General features: G+C 40.4%; 1 protein-coding gene across 1 annotated transcript in view; it reads right to left on the bottom strand.

Annotated features, from left to right (window-relative positions):
• The window catches only part of LOC110029561 (probable cadmium/zinc-transporting ATPase HMA1, chloroplastic), a 57,424-nt gene that overhangs the window by 5,027 nt on the left and 38,786 nt on the right, over window positions 1–13,611 (bottom strand). Inside the window, 1 exon segment of the mRNA XM_020731909.1 lies at window positions 13,529–13,611. This exon segment is cut by the window's right edge and continues 7 nt beyond it. Coding sequence (XP_020587568.1) covers window positions 13,529–13,611 — 83 coding nt within the window.

Consider the following 13,611-nt stretch of genomic DNA (forward strand, 5'->3'; position numbering starts at 1 on the left):
TATAATAGCCTCCGAGCCCCAACCACCCTTATGTTATATATAATTAAAGAATGGTCGGAGGTTATTATACGAGCCCCGACCATCCCTCATACGCCTAAGAATTCGAATATCATACCTTACACTCATGAGGAATCGAGCCTCAAACCAGGGGGGCTTACAACTGTCAAACAGATGTCTGACCAACTGATCTAAGTAAGTGGCGTATATATATATATATATATATATAAAATAAAAATATCATATATGGCGTCTTCTTCTTCCTTCCCGCTCGGTTCCTTTCGTCTTCTTCTTCTCCGGCTCTGAGACGTTACGGCTTCGCGCGCTCATTTCAGTTCGTCTTCCCCGCTTCCGACTCTGAGACTCGTCTCCTCGCATCTTCGCTCTGTGGCCCGTCTCTCATCCTCTGCGACTCGTCTAACGTCTTTCCTCGCTCTGCGACTCCCTCTAGCGGGCACAGCTCGCGATTTCTGCGCCCGTCCCATCTCACAGCGTCCTCTCTTCTTTCTTTCGAAGCTTTTTCCCTCATTGAGCAGGGTTGCCTTCTTCTCTGAAGGCCGCACCTACCTTTGAGGATGGCTTCAGACAGATCATACGCAGCTGCCCTTGCGGGTGTACACTCCTCAGACACACCAAGGAGGACATTAAGAACCCTGTTACGAAAAATGGGAAGTCTGCCATAATTTTTACAGAAGCTGAAGATATTCAACTTGCTTCCTCATGTTATCTGAATTTGGTTGAAAAATTTTTATATGGTCATCCCAAAATGGAGCTCATTCGCAAAGAATTTAAACTTATGCACCTTGTTGAAGAGTAGAAATTGGACTATTATATGGGAGACACATTTTTATTCAAATTAGTAATGAAGATGATTACATGCGCTTATTTGCCAGAAGCATATTATGGATTGATAACAAAGCAATGAAGATTCTAAAATGGTCTGCGAATTTTAACCCACAGACGGAACCACCAATCATTCTTATTTGGATTCGTCTCTTTGGTCTGAAATTTCATTATTTTTCTCAAAAAATATTGTACTATATTGTCTTAGCTTATGTGAAGCCACTCAAGACGGACATGTCCATCTGAAGCCAGAATACTTGTTGAAAGAGACATCACTATACCCACTTCTGAGAAAATCTGGTTGGACACACAACGCCAAGGATATTGGCAAAAGGTACAGATTGAGCATTTTCCGCCGTATTGTTCAAACTGTCGTATGTTCGGACACTCCAGTTCTCAATGTCATCATCTACACGCTCACCTCAGACCAAAAAAGCAAATTGTTCTGCTAGAGGCTGTGATTCCTTCTCCTCCTGATCAACTCCAAGTTTTTGACACTATTGATCATCAGAAGGATACCCCGGAAGACGTCACTTTCCCCGCATGCAATATGTCAATCATTCAGTCCCCACTTGTAGCTTCCCCGTCTTTGGAACCTTTAATCGTGGGGAAGAGAGATTCTTCAGACCCCACCTGTCTTAGAACCTATCACCGATAATACAGGTGAAAATACTTCTACCGTTTCACGACTGTCTCATCAGGTCCATAAAGATATGAGTATTACTCAGACTCATGGGGATCATGATGTGCAATGACCTACGACTGTCCGACCACCTTTGAAATCTACTGATCAAATGAGTCAATCATCGGATGAGAAATGACATGTCTACACATCCAGGAGAAAGAAGAAAAATGAAAATCTACTTGAGCTCATGAATCTGATGATGATATTGTGGTTACTACGACCAATGGTACTCATCTTACTAATTTGTTAGTCGACTCACTTCCGAGAACTAGAGACTGGAGGACTAAAGTGGGACGTTCCTAGCACTTTTGTGCCCTTTGTGGCTTTTTGGTTTTCTTTTTTTTTTCCTTCAAGTATCTTTGTTTTATTTGAATTTGTGTGTGTTTTTTTGTATGAGCTAGGTTTTTTAGGCCCTCTCATGCAATAATGAGCAATATTTTTAAAAAGTAATTGACTACAAGGCTACAAAGATTTATAATCAATTAAAATTATTAATTAAAAAATTAGAATAAAAAAAAAATCAATATAAATAATAAGATTTAAATCTCACCCCAACCGTTAACATCCTACGACTGCATGACTAGGGTTGTGAAAAAGGCTATTTGTTGGCAAACAGCTCGAGTACGGCTCGCTAAACAAACGAGTCAAACACGAGCACATTTATTTTGCTCAAGTATAAATGAGCCAAACACGAACCGTGGTATTTTTTAACGAGTCGAACGCGAGATGAGCTTGGGCTGGCTCGTTTACACCATTACCAATGGAACCTCTCTATCATAACAGATTTCACTATTTGTTTGACATCTGGTTTTCGTGAGATCGATTTTGCGACATGCAATGTTGCGGAATCACGGTATTTTGAATACCATATTTCCACAGTAGCTCGAGCTTCATGACCTTCGGTTAGAAGAGGCTTCTTTTTTTCACTATAAAGACCTGGATCTCACCATCTGATATTCGTTCACACAAATTGCCTAACCATCTATCCATGAGTGTGCTACCAAACTGAGCTGAAACTTAGCACCTAGTTTACCCGACAGAGTCATCCTAAATAGTTCAAAAACTTCTCATCTTAATCTGAAATGATGAAATGTTGGACATTCCTCAATAACGTTAACCTAGGAAGTCGATTATAAGACAAAAAATCTTGAAACGCCCTTTAGGAGGGGCTGCCCTGTGTCTAGTATAGACTTCTCAAATACATTACCCTCTTGAACAACCAATGTTAGTCCTGTTGGTGTTTCTCTTAAAGCTTGCAATACTGTGGCACGAGGCGCTATAAATTTTTATTTGTATCTGAGTATCCATCATTATTGTGGCTCCTTCAACAACAAAAATAAAATACGCTTCTTGTCCTTGATAAATAAACAGTTATTTTTATGGCCATCGTGAAGTGTACTTCTATCATCTTGCCACGGTTAGCTCAAAAGTATGACAAGCATCCAAAAGAATGACATCACACCAAATCCGACCCTATAGCTTGTTTGCCATTGAAATTTCTATCAAATATCTATTATCAACATTGATCTTGTTCCCCTTCTTCAACTAAATTGGGGAACATGGGTGAAAAAAATTTATGGGTAGTGGGCTCAACTAGCCCACCAACTATGTAAAGATCATATTTTCATAACTAACTCCATCTATAATAACATTACATACATTTCAATTCACAGGATAATGGATACGAAAAATAGTGGTGGAGCCACTATTGCCCTCTCGTAGGCTCAGTCTAAAGGAATTGTCAGATTGCTAGCATATCTCCCTCATCGGTTAAAAGTTGGCACTACTTTGCTTCCTCACATTCTGTTATCTCATGTGTCATTGTTTCTTTTTTCTAGCTAGCCCATTATTGCGCTCAGCCGATATCTTTCCTCGTAATCCAGACATCTAAAATTGCATTATTTAAAGGGTTTGGGGTGTGCGAGAATTTTAGCATTCCTCTGCTAGTACCATACAAGAGTGACTTCATCATAATCAAGCATGATATGCAAGCAATTAAAATAATAAATCTCATTTCAATTTTCTTTTCATAACATAAATTATGCATTTGACGGAAAAATACAAGTATTAGTGGCATACAATTCAACATAATTAAATGAACTTAAAGAGTGGGTAAAATCTATCTAAGCAATTAACAAATTGTATCTAATTTAGAAGAAATCAAATACTATTATAATTTTAAAGTACAAGTACTCACCTCGATGTTGATTTATTTGTCCTTGAATTTGCATTGACCTAGATATTTCTAAAATTGAAGCCTACAATAAACATGAGTATTTATATTACTAAAAAATAATTTATTTATTATTTTAATAAACAATTAACTTTATTTTAATTATCTAATTTCTATTATATTACATTATGTAATTGTTGATATCAATTTTTAATGACACGCGTGTAGAATGCTCATTTAAATGACTTGAGACTATTTATTATTCATTCATAGCGTCCCATAATTCAAGACATTCATCTAGATATCCTGGTACGTGTTCAGGGCAAAAAACCAGCGTCTGCAATGGTTCAGCCACGCACGGGAGAATCAATCGTTGGATAACACCAATTATGATGTGGGTTGTATTTAGTGACTAGTGAAATGTTTGAAGGCCTTACCCCATCTATTTGGATCCTCCCGTGATCAAGGGAAGTCCATAAAACCTTCCTGCATGAATTTCTGGGAAGATCAGGGTCTAGTGTGTCGCACCCGACTAGTAATTTGACGCTCGTTGGCATTAAAATACCTGATGTGATGTCCATAAAAAAGCCTATTTTTAATTTATGAGACCATATTTTAGTCATACAGACATTCTCATACTTTATGGATCGAAAAAATCCTTTGTCACGCATTTCCGGTGAAAATCGAGGTTTCAAGACAGACTGGAAAGTAGGCGCCAGTCCACCGAAAAAGTAGGCGCAAGTCCACCGGAAAGTAGGTAACAGCCCCAACGCTTAAGCATTAGTCCCCCAGAAGGTAGGCGCCCAAAATTGCCTTCAGAGTCTCCAACCCGAGAGGGCAGAAAGTAGGCGCCAGTCCCATGGAAAGTAGGCGCTTGAATCAGCTTTGAGAACCCGAGAGCCTGGAAAGTAGGCGCCAATCCCATTAAAAGCGTCAAACCCCCGGCACATAGGTGCCTGAAACAATTCCAAACAACGTCACGAACCCGAAAGCACAAAAAGTTGGTGTCGGGGAAGGCGCCTAAGCGCCAGTTTGTTTTCTACCCCAATTTTTCTCGGTATTCTCACTCGAAACGCCTCCCTAGGCAACAGAAAAGTTAAGATTTCTTGGTTTGTGTAAGGATACACCTGGGGAAGACAAAAAGGTGATGGGAAAACATTTGATTAGGTCTTCTTAGGGGGAAAAAGAAAAGTGGTGCTTGCCATGTTTGGTAAAATGGGAGAAGAAATATGTTTGGGGTGGCTCATCTACTTCTCCAAGAGCTCTTTTGGTTGGTTCTTCCCGGAGAGAGATTCTTCTTCTTGTTTTTTTGGACAAGAGAAATGCTAGAGCACACTTCTTTGGAGTTTGAAGATTCTCTTGGAGGCTTGGAGGTAAGGTGCTTGGGAGAAATGTAAGGAGAAGGTCTTGCTCACTACAAACCCTTCTTCCTCTTCTTCTTCTTTTCCCACCACATCTCTCTTCTTCCACTTCTCCTTCTTTTTCCTGCAACATTTTTTGAGTGTGTGAAAGATCTTTCTTGGAGAAGCAGTGTTGTGGGGAGGAGGAGAGCTTCATCTCTCCTAAAGAGGTACGAGAGCGTCATCTCTTCTGAGGGAGAGCTTCTTCCTAGCAACTTTGGAGTGTGGACAAGCAAAGATAACGCTTCGATCAACCATCACGAAGGTGAAAATCCTGTGAACTCTCTTTTTTCCTTTCTTAGAGCCCCTAAGTCTTGGATGTTAGAGTTCTAGGTACTTAGGATTATTTGCATAGAGGAAAGCCACATACGATTAAGCGATTTGCGATCCCCTTGCGAATCCAAGAGCATAACCTACCCGATTCTAGCTCCCAAACCCTAAAAATTGGGATTCCAACAATCCCGCTTTTGCGCCGGAGATTTCATCGTTTGGATGGGAGGACGAAATCCTTTTGAGGTCTAGATAAAGAAAATTCTCGTGAAACTTGTCGTTCCCTAGACTACGAAGGTTTCCCTTCAAGAGACTCCTTTGCAACATGCCACGCAAGTGGTGACAGTTAATCGTCGCTTTGTTCGGCGATTAAACATTGAATTTCCTTAACATCCTACCTTAGGATCCGGTAAGTTCGTTAGGATGAGTTCGGTTTGTCGTCGAAGTACAATTGGGTCTCATTTTGCATGTGTTTGCTTCTATGTTGAGTGCATTGCATGAGATTTTTAAAATTGCATAAAAAAATTATCGTATTTTTGTGTGTTTCGTCAATCGATCGTCCACGCTGTCGGCTGGATCGACTTTCTTTATCGACTGGATCGATCGGCCGCCACCTGCCCAATCTACACGATCAACTGTTTTCGTCAGTTAGACCTATCGACCGCCACCAGTCCGATCGATTTGTCATATTACCCTCGTTGACTCGATTGATCGACTGTCACCAGCCCGATCGACTCAATCGACTATTTTCGTTGATTCGACTAATTGACTGCCACCGGTCCGATCGATTTTTTCTGACCACCTTTTTCGACTCGATCGATTGGCCGCCACCGACTAGATCGACTTGATAGACTATTTTTGTTGGTTCGACCAATCAACCGCCTCTGGTCTGTGATAGGTTCAGCCGACCATTCTTCGTTGATCAACTACCAACACCGACTCGATCGATTGTTCTCGTTCCACTTAACCGATTAGCTACCACCGGCTTGATTGTATCAATGAATCATCCTCCTTCGATCGATCGTCTACACCGAGTTGATCGACCATTACAATTGCTTCGACTGATCGACGACACCGGCCCGACCATGTCAATCGACTCCACTTGGTGCATCACTACATGCTTGTTTCATATTGCTTGCACGAACACATTCACAACCTGCACTCTATTATGTACCAATGAGCATATGCCCTCATATGCTCATAGTCTAAGCCCCACCTTGGCACAACACTTTGTGCCTTTCTCGTGGCATCTTTATGTCACGAGATAGGTTCAGCCGGCCATTCTTTGTTGATCAGCTACCAACACCGACTCGACCGATTATTCTCGTTCCACTTGACCGATCAGCTGCCACCAGCCTGATTGTATCAATGAATTATCCTCCTTCGATCGGTCGTCTACGCCAAGTTGATCGACCATTATAGTTGCTTCGACTGATCGACGACACCGGCCCGACCATGTCAATCGACTCCACTTGGTGCATCACTACATGCTTGTTTCATATTGCTTGCACGAACACATTCACAACCCGTACTCTATTCTGTACCAATGAGCATATGCCCTCATATGCTCATAGCAGACGTCTAAGCCCCACATTGGTAAAACACTTTGTGCCTATCTCGTGGCATCTTTATGTCACCGTGCACCGCGTCCTGCGTGTTTGCCTTTACACCTGCGCAACTTTGCATGTTTGTTTGCATAGCATATGGGTGTTTGTTGTCATATGCTTGTGGTTTGCACTCAAGTCACTCCTCTTGCACACTCGCACTTTCGACACTCACGTGTCTTCTTCCGGGACGACTTGCACACCAAGCCTACCCATCGTGTGATTCTCCCCTAACGAGAATCACTTCCTACGACATCGCTTCAGACTGCCATAGACATCTTTCTCGAGTCACTGCTCCCCGCACACTCACCCCCAACACTCATGTGTCTTTCTCGAGCCACTACTCCCCGCACACTCTCCCAACACTCATGTTTCTTTCTCAAGTCACTGCTCCACGCACACTGACTCCCGACACCCATGTGTCTTTCTTGAGTCACTGTTCTCGCACACACACTCTCAACACTCATATGTTTGAGTCACTGCTCCTTGCACACTTTTTCACCTCTCACGGCATTGCTTCGGACTATCGTAGGTATCTTTCTTGAGTCACAGCTCTCACGCACTCCGGGCACTCATGCGTCCTCTTCGGGGACGGCTTGCACATCAAGCCTACCCGTCGTGTGATTCTCTATAGCGAGAAAATCACCACCTCAACTGCCTTATGTGTCTTGCATGCACATTTCCACACTGTCAGTGCATTCGTCATTAGTATATGTCATTGTATACTTTTGACAAATATTTGTTATCTTGTGATTGCTCCTGCCTTAACGGAGTGGTCATAGTGCACTAGATCACGTTGCATCTGCATGTGCATCCCCAATCATCTCGACGAATAAACTGACTCATTAGTTGAGTGACCATTTGTTGGTCACAACAAGACAATTAGTATTGCCCACAACAATGTCTCGGTGGGCAATACTAGCTATCGCACCGTGACTAGCATGTGTATGTTGGGCTAACATTCTAAGGGGACTAATAGGTGTCGCTTAAGCTTTTTTTTTTTTAGGACCTATTGTAAAGTAAAAACTTGTAGTTTTCGTACTTGTGAGCGTCATAATTTTCAAAATTATATTTTGAAATTATAGCATTCTATGCATAAACCGTGCATAAGGTCATCCGTTTAAAAGTTTTTTTTTAAAAACTTGCATCTAGAGGCTCCTCTTAGAACCTTTGGATTCTTAGGATGGGACCGGGGGCGGCGACCCCATCAAAACACATGCTAACCTCTTTACCTTTACCCTGCAGTCACTTAATGTTGTATCACGTTAGATGGTGTGTTAGGCTAGGATTAATGTGTTAATTATGGTCATCTGCTAGTTTGGTTGCCCTAGCCAGAAATAACTTTCTTGCCCTTTCGTGTATTTGCAGCGTGTGAGACATGCGCACTAGTATGTTAAGGGTGATCTTCTTGCAGAAAGTCGTGTCCAACAGGGAAGAGCTGTAATGATTTATCTAATCATAGTTTCTGTAGGTGTTTTTTATCTCTCCTCCCAACGAGCATGGTTCTCTAGGTTGCATGCAGATAGCTCTTTCTACTAACTTGATTTTTTTCCAGGTCTAGCCTTTTGTTTTTTTACTTTCACAGTGCATTTTTTAGAGTCTTTAAAGAGACTGTATTATAAATAAGGTACAGGCAAGAGTTCTGAGTCATCATACAGGCAAAATTACCTGACGAGGAACAGGAGTTGCTTCCTCGTGTTCCGTACCTTCTAAATCTCATAGAATTAGAATCATGTGTGTATATGCGGAGTCTGACCGCCCTTTCTCTGTTATAGGATATGTTGGCGACCCAATGGCACTGACCTTTTATTTATTATATTTGACATGCTTTTACTTTTTGTAGTGTGATTGACTTGGCTTCACAGTCACTTGTTTATGAATTGTCTGGGAATCTTGTGATATAATTTAGACTCAGAACCTAAAATTGTAAACTTTTCAAAAAATTCTAATAGAAGTTTAAAACTAATTAAAATTTAGGATTAAAATATTTCAAAATTTTCAAAATCTGTATTTACTTTCCTGCATGGCTTTCAAGCCGGATTTTAAATGAGTTGCATAGCATGATCATCACTCAAGTCATAAGTAATACAACCTCCATGCTTAAGACTTTAGAAAATTGCATCATATTGCATCTCCCAATGAGAAGTTTCTCTGTTTCTTCAACCCAACTGACCCAGCATAGATTTCTACTTAAGTGATTATATAGTACGTTTAGGATGTTAGAGAATTCACCAACCCGACGGGAAATCAGTCTTTTGTGAGAGCGTCTCAGCTCTGTAGCCGTACATCTTTTTCTTTTCCACCCCAGCGACACCCCGGCCACTTTGGCAGGTATAAATCACACCTCTACTCTTCCCACCTACTCAGGTTCATATGATTTAGAGTTTGTTTCTCTTGACCTTAGGGCTACCGAGATTCTCTTAGACGATGCAATTCACATATTGCTGACAAGGGGTTTCCAGTTTTGTTGAGTCAACTATCTTCACGACTAGGTAGACATAGGGTCCTAATAGCCTGTGATGACAGAACATTGGTATCCTGACTCAGCTATCTCTATCTGATTAGGATTACTCTACCCTTCCTTTGCCTACCCTTTTTTAGTTATGTCACTCCTTTTGAAGCTTCATCGATGTCGTCTCGTAGGTCACAATTGCACATAGGTCGTCGCCCATTTGGGATACGATGATTCATACTCTAATCTTATTACTCGATTATGATTTTGAAGCATAGAGTGGACCCTACAGAATGACCCAGTTATTTCATAGGCCCTGGTCGCCGATAAGCAGTCATCCTTATGAAATCGTGCGGGACTCACTCTCTACCTGCATGAATCAGTGCAAGCTTTGAAGGCATCTGGACGATCCTGTGACATAACTGCCTTTTGTGACACCCTCTACTAGTCGTTAAGTATTTTTGGTCATCTCCCAAGATATAATTAACCAAAGGGATGCATCTCTTTGAGAGCATCTCGACTCTGCAACCGTACCTCTTTCTTTTCCACTCCAACGGCATCCTCGTCACTTTGGCAGGTATAAGTCACACATCTATCCTTCTCACCCACAAAGGGTCATATAATTTAGAATTTTCTTCTCTTGACCTTAGAAATACTGAAATTCCCTTAGATGATGCAGTTTACAAATTGCTGACAAGGGGATCTCGAGTTGTGTTGGGTCAACTACATTCACGACCAAGTAGACTTGGGCTCTAATAGCTTGGGATGACGGATTCGTGGTATCCTGACCCAGCTATCTCTACCCAATTACGATTACTCTACCTTTCCTTTGCTTGTCCATTTTGAGTTGTGTCACTCTTTTTGACACTTCATCGATGTCATCTTGTAGGCCCCGTTGTGGATAGACCGCCGCCCATTTGGGATAGAGTGATTCACACTCTACCCTTATGGTCAATTTAGGCTTTAGAAGCATAGTGTGGATATAATTTAGGCTTTAGAAGCATATAATTTAGAGTTTTTTTCTCTTGACCTTAGAAATACTGAAATTCACTTGGACGATGAAATTTACAAATTGTTGACAAGGGGATCTCGAGTTGTGTTGGGTCAACTACATTCACGACCAAGTAGACTTGGGCTCTAATAGCTTGGGATGACGGATTCGTGGTATCCTGACCCAGCTATCTCTACCCGATTAGAATTACTCTACATTTCCTTTGCTTGCCCATTTTGAGTCATGTCATTTCTTTTGACACTTCATCGATGTCATCTTGTAGGCCCCGATTGCAGATAGACCGCCGCCCATTTGGGATAGAGTGATTCACACTCTACCCTTATGGTCAATTTAGGCTTTAGAAGCATAGTGTGGACCCTACAAAACAACCCGGTTATTTCATAGGCCCCGGTCGTCAATAAACCACCGTCCTTATGAGAACGTGAGGGGCTCACTCGCTGCCCGTATGGATCAGCACAAGCTTTGAAGGCATCGAGACACTCCTATGAGATAACCGTCCTTTGTGACAGTAGCTGTTATACAAAGGCAAGCAGGAGTCTTTTAATCGAAAGTATTCATGGTCATCCCTCAAGATGTAATTAACCAAATTGATACATCTCTTTGTTGCACTTAACCAGAGAACAAGCACGCACATTTGATTCTCTGGTTGTAAGGGTTCTTGTCATGGATATGCTCCAAGGCATTTTCGATTCGGTCTCGTTTTGGGCATACGCTCTTGGGCTATCACGCGAAGTTTACTCTATAAATCTCTCAACGTTCTTTCTCTTGTTTGTCTACTTTCTTTGTATGCTCCTCATTTTCTGATTTTTCTTTTCTCCTAATCATTCATATGTTCAGGAAGAGGGATTTACTCAGAAAAAAATTATAAAAAAACAGAAGCTCGTGACTCAAAAATAAAAAAATAAAAAAAAGGAAGAGCGAAAACAATAATCCTAACTATTTTGGTATTCAATCTGTATATGTGTGTGTGTGTATATATATATATATATATATATTAAAAATTAGCCTGAAGCTATGATACGAGCCCCCAAACAACTTCATGTGTCTAACCACTCGACTTTTCCACACATAGGTGGGTTCAAAACCCCGACCTCAGTGCCAACCAAAGAGTCGGGGACATATATATCTATACATATACACATACATACATACATACATGTATATATATACATATATATGTATGTATGTATACATATGTATGTATATAGGTATACATATGTATGTATGTATGTATAAATATGTATATGTATGTATATACATATATATGTATGTATGTAGATATATATATATGTATATATGTGTGTGTGTGTGTGTGTGTAATTTTATTTAAAGCTTAAGTTAAGGATCTTGATTTTGCACTGACCTGGTCAAAACACTAACTCGTATTTTCCTACTTAAACATGCACCACAAGCCTTCTAAAAAGTCTCATCCTATTAATTTACATAATCTCTTCTTAATTTTTAAGTATGACTTAATTTAATATAAAATAATAACTACAATAAACAAACCCTAACATCAATTTAATCAATAAAACTTGATATTAATTTATAATGCTAGAAAAACAATACCTAAATTTTCCCTTTAAGGCTCGGCGCGGTTCACCCCTTTCCTGTACGCAAGGATCGCTCACTTAGACCTCCTCCGGCGAAGGCTTGCATCAACCTTGCTCTTTTTCCTTCATATAGGATGCGCGGGTCGATGGTGTTACTCCCACGAGATACACCTCCTCTTTTCCTCCAACTTCTTCTCGAATAGAGGCTCGTGATTTTGTTGCTTCTTTGCTTGGGGCTCAGACCGACCCTTGCAGATGCATACGATACTTCCTCCTTTGGCTTTGACGCCTTCCCTTGCACACGAAGAAACCCTCAAAGTCAACTCCAATGTTAACAAACTTCTTCTTTCTTCCACATCCCAAAAATCGATTGTTGCCCTCCATTTCTCACTGCCGCCCTAGGGTTATACAAGTAAATCTTCTTCCTCTATCGTCCGCCCTCTCTTCCTCCTCTTAGTCTCCCTCTCTCGGTTTCTCGATCTATAACGAATGAAAGGCCCTTCTTCGACTCATAAAGTCTGAACTAGAATGCCAGGACGATTCATCGGATATCATCACCGCTCAATTTTTTCTAATTTATTTTTAATTTATTTTGGTTATTACAAGTTGAATTTATATGATAAACAAGTTTGTCCAGAGAAATGAACTTTATAACAAAATCTATGACAAGCTGGATAACAATGAAATATAACCACACAGAAGAGGCTTCCTATTTTCTAAAAAGACCTCAATCCCTCTGTAGGATGTCCTTCATGCAAAACTCCTAAGGAGATTTCTAATACTGTGTTCATCCATCCTGCATGTCGGTGAATGTACAACTGAAATAAATTTAGTAACCCAATGACTCCCTATGAGCTTCTAGAAGTGGCACAAAAGAGTCTTGTCTCACACATACTGGACCTCCCTCCACAGGGGCTATCCAGGAAGTGTAGCCCATATATCTGAAAAGTCTAAATTTTCATTATCTAGAGTTGCCCTAGGTCTGATATCGGCAACAACAACTAACTTTGATTATTGAGCTATCACCTAATAACAACGTGGAAGATCATCTTGAAGTTAATTATGAAAAGCTTATTATTTTATTAAATTATATTGATGATGATGATTGTGTTATTTGTTACATAGCATTCATGATAGGTTTATGGATTATAATACATTTAATTTCGATAATTATAATCTCATTACCGAGCATTAAATGTCAAAAGATAAGTTTACTCATTTATTTTTTTGGTTAAACGACAGGCAACTATACCATCCTTTTTTTTTTCCATTAGCTATCAATGCCTAAACTATACATCCAAACAACAAAATAAACAAAGATTCACATCAAAACATCATTAAACCAACCAGTTAAAAAAATTTGAAAACACTTCTTTTCCATGCAGGAAGCAAGCTTGAGTGAATAAAGTACACAAAATTTATTATCCCTAAGAGATCTAAAACATCTCTATGCTACAAAGGTGCATAATGAAGTATCTCAAGTAAAGCATGATTGATCATGAAGATTTCAAGAAATAGTTAAGCGTGTAAGGACCCAACCTTAATGCTGGTCAAGGATGCACAAAGACCTCTACCAGGAAAACTCTCAAAGCTTTCAACAGAAACTTGTGGAAGCTCTTTCC

The sequence above is a fragment of the Phalaenopsis equestris genome, unplaced genomic scaffold (genome assembly GCF_001263595.1).
Source record: "Phalaenopsis equestris unplaced genomic scaffold, ASM126359v1 Scaffold000595, whole genome shotgun sequence".
In the NCBI taxonomy this organism is placed as follows: domain Eukaryota; kingdom Viridiplantae; phylum Streptophyta; class Magnoliopsida; order Asparagales; family Orchidaceae; genus Phalaenopsis; species Phalaenopsis equestris.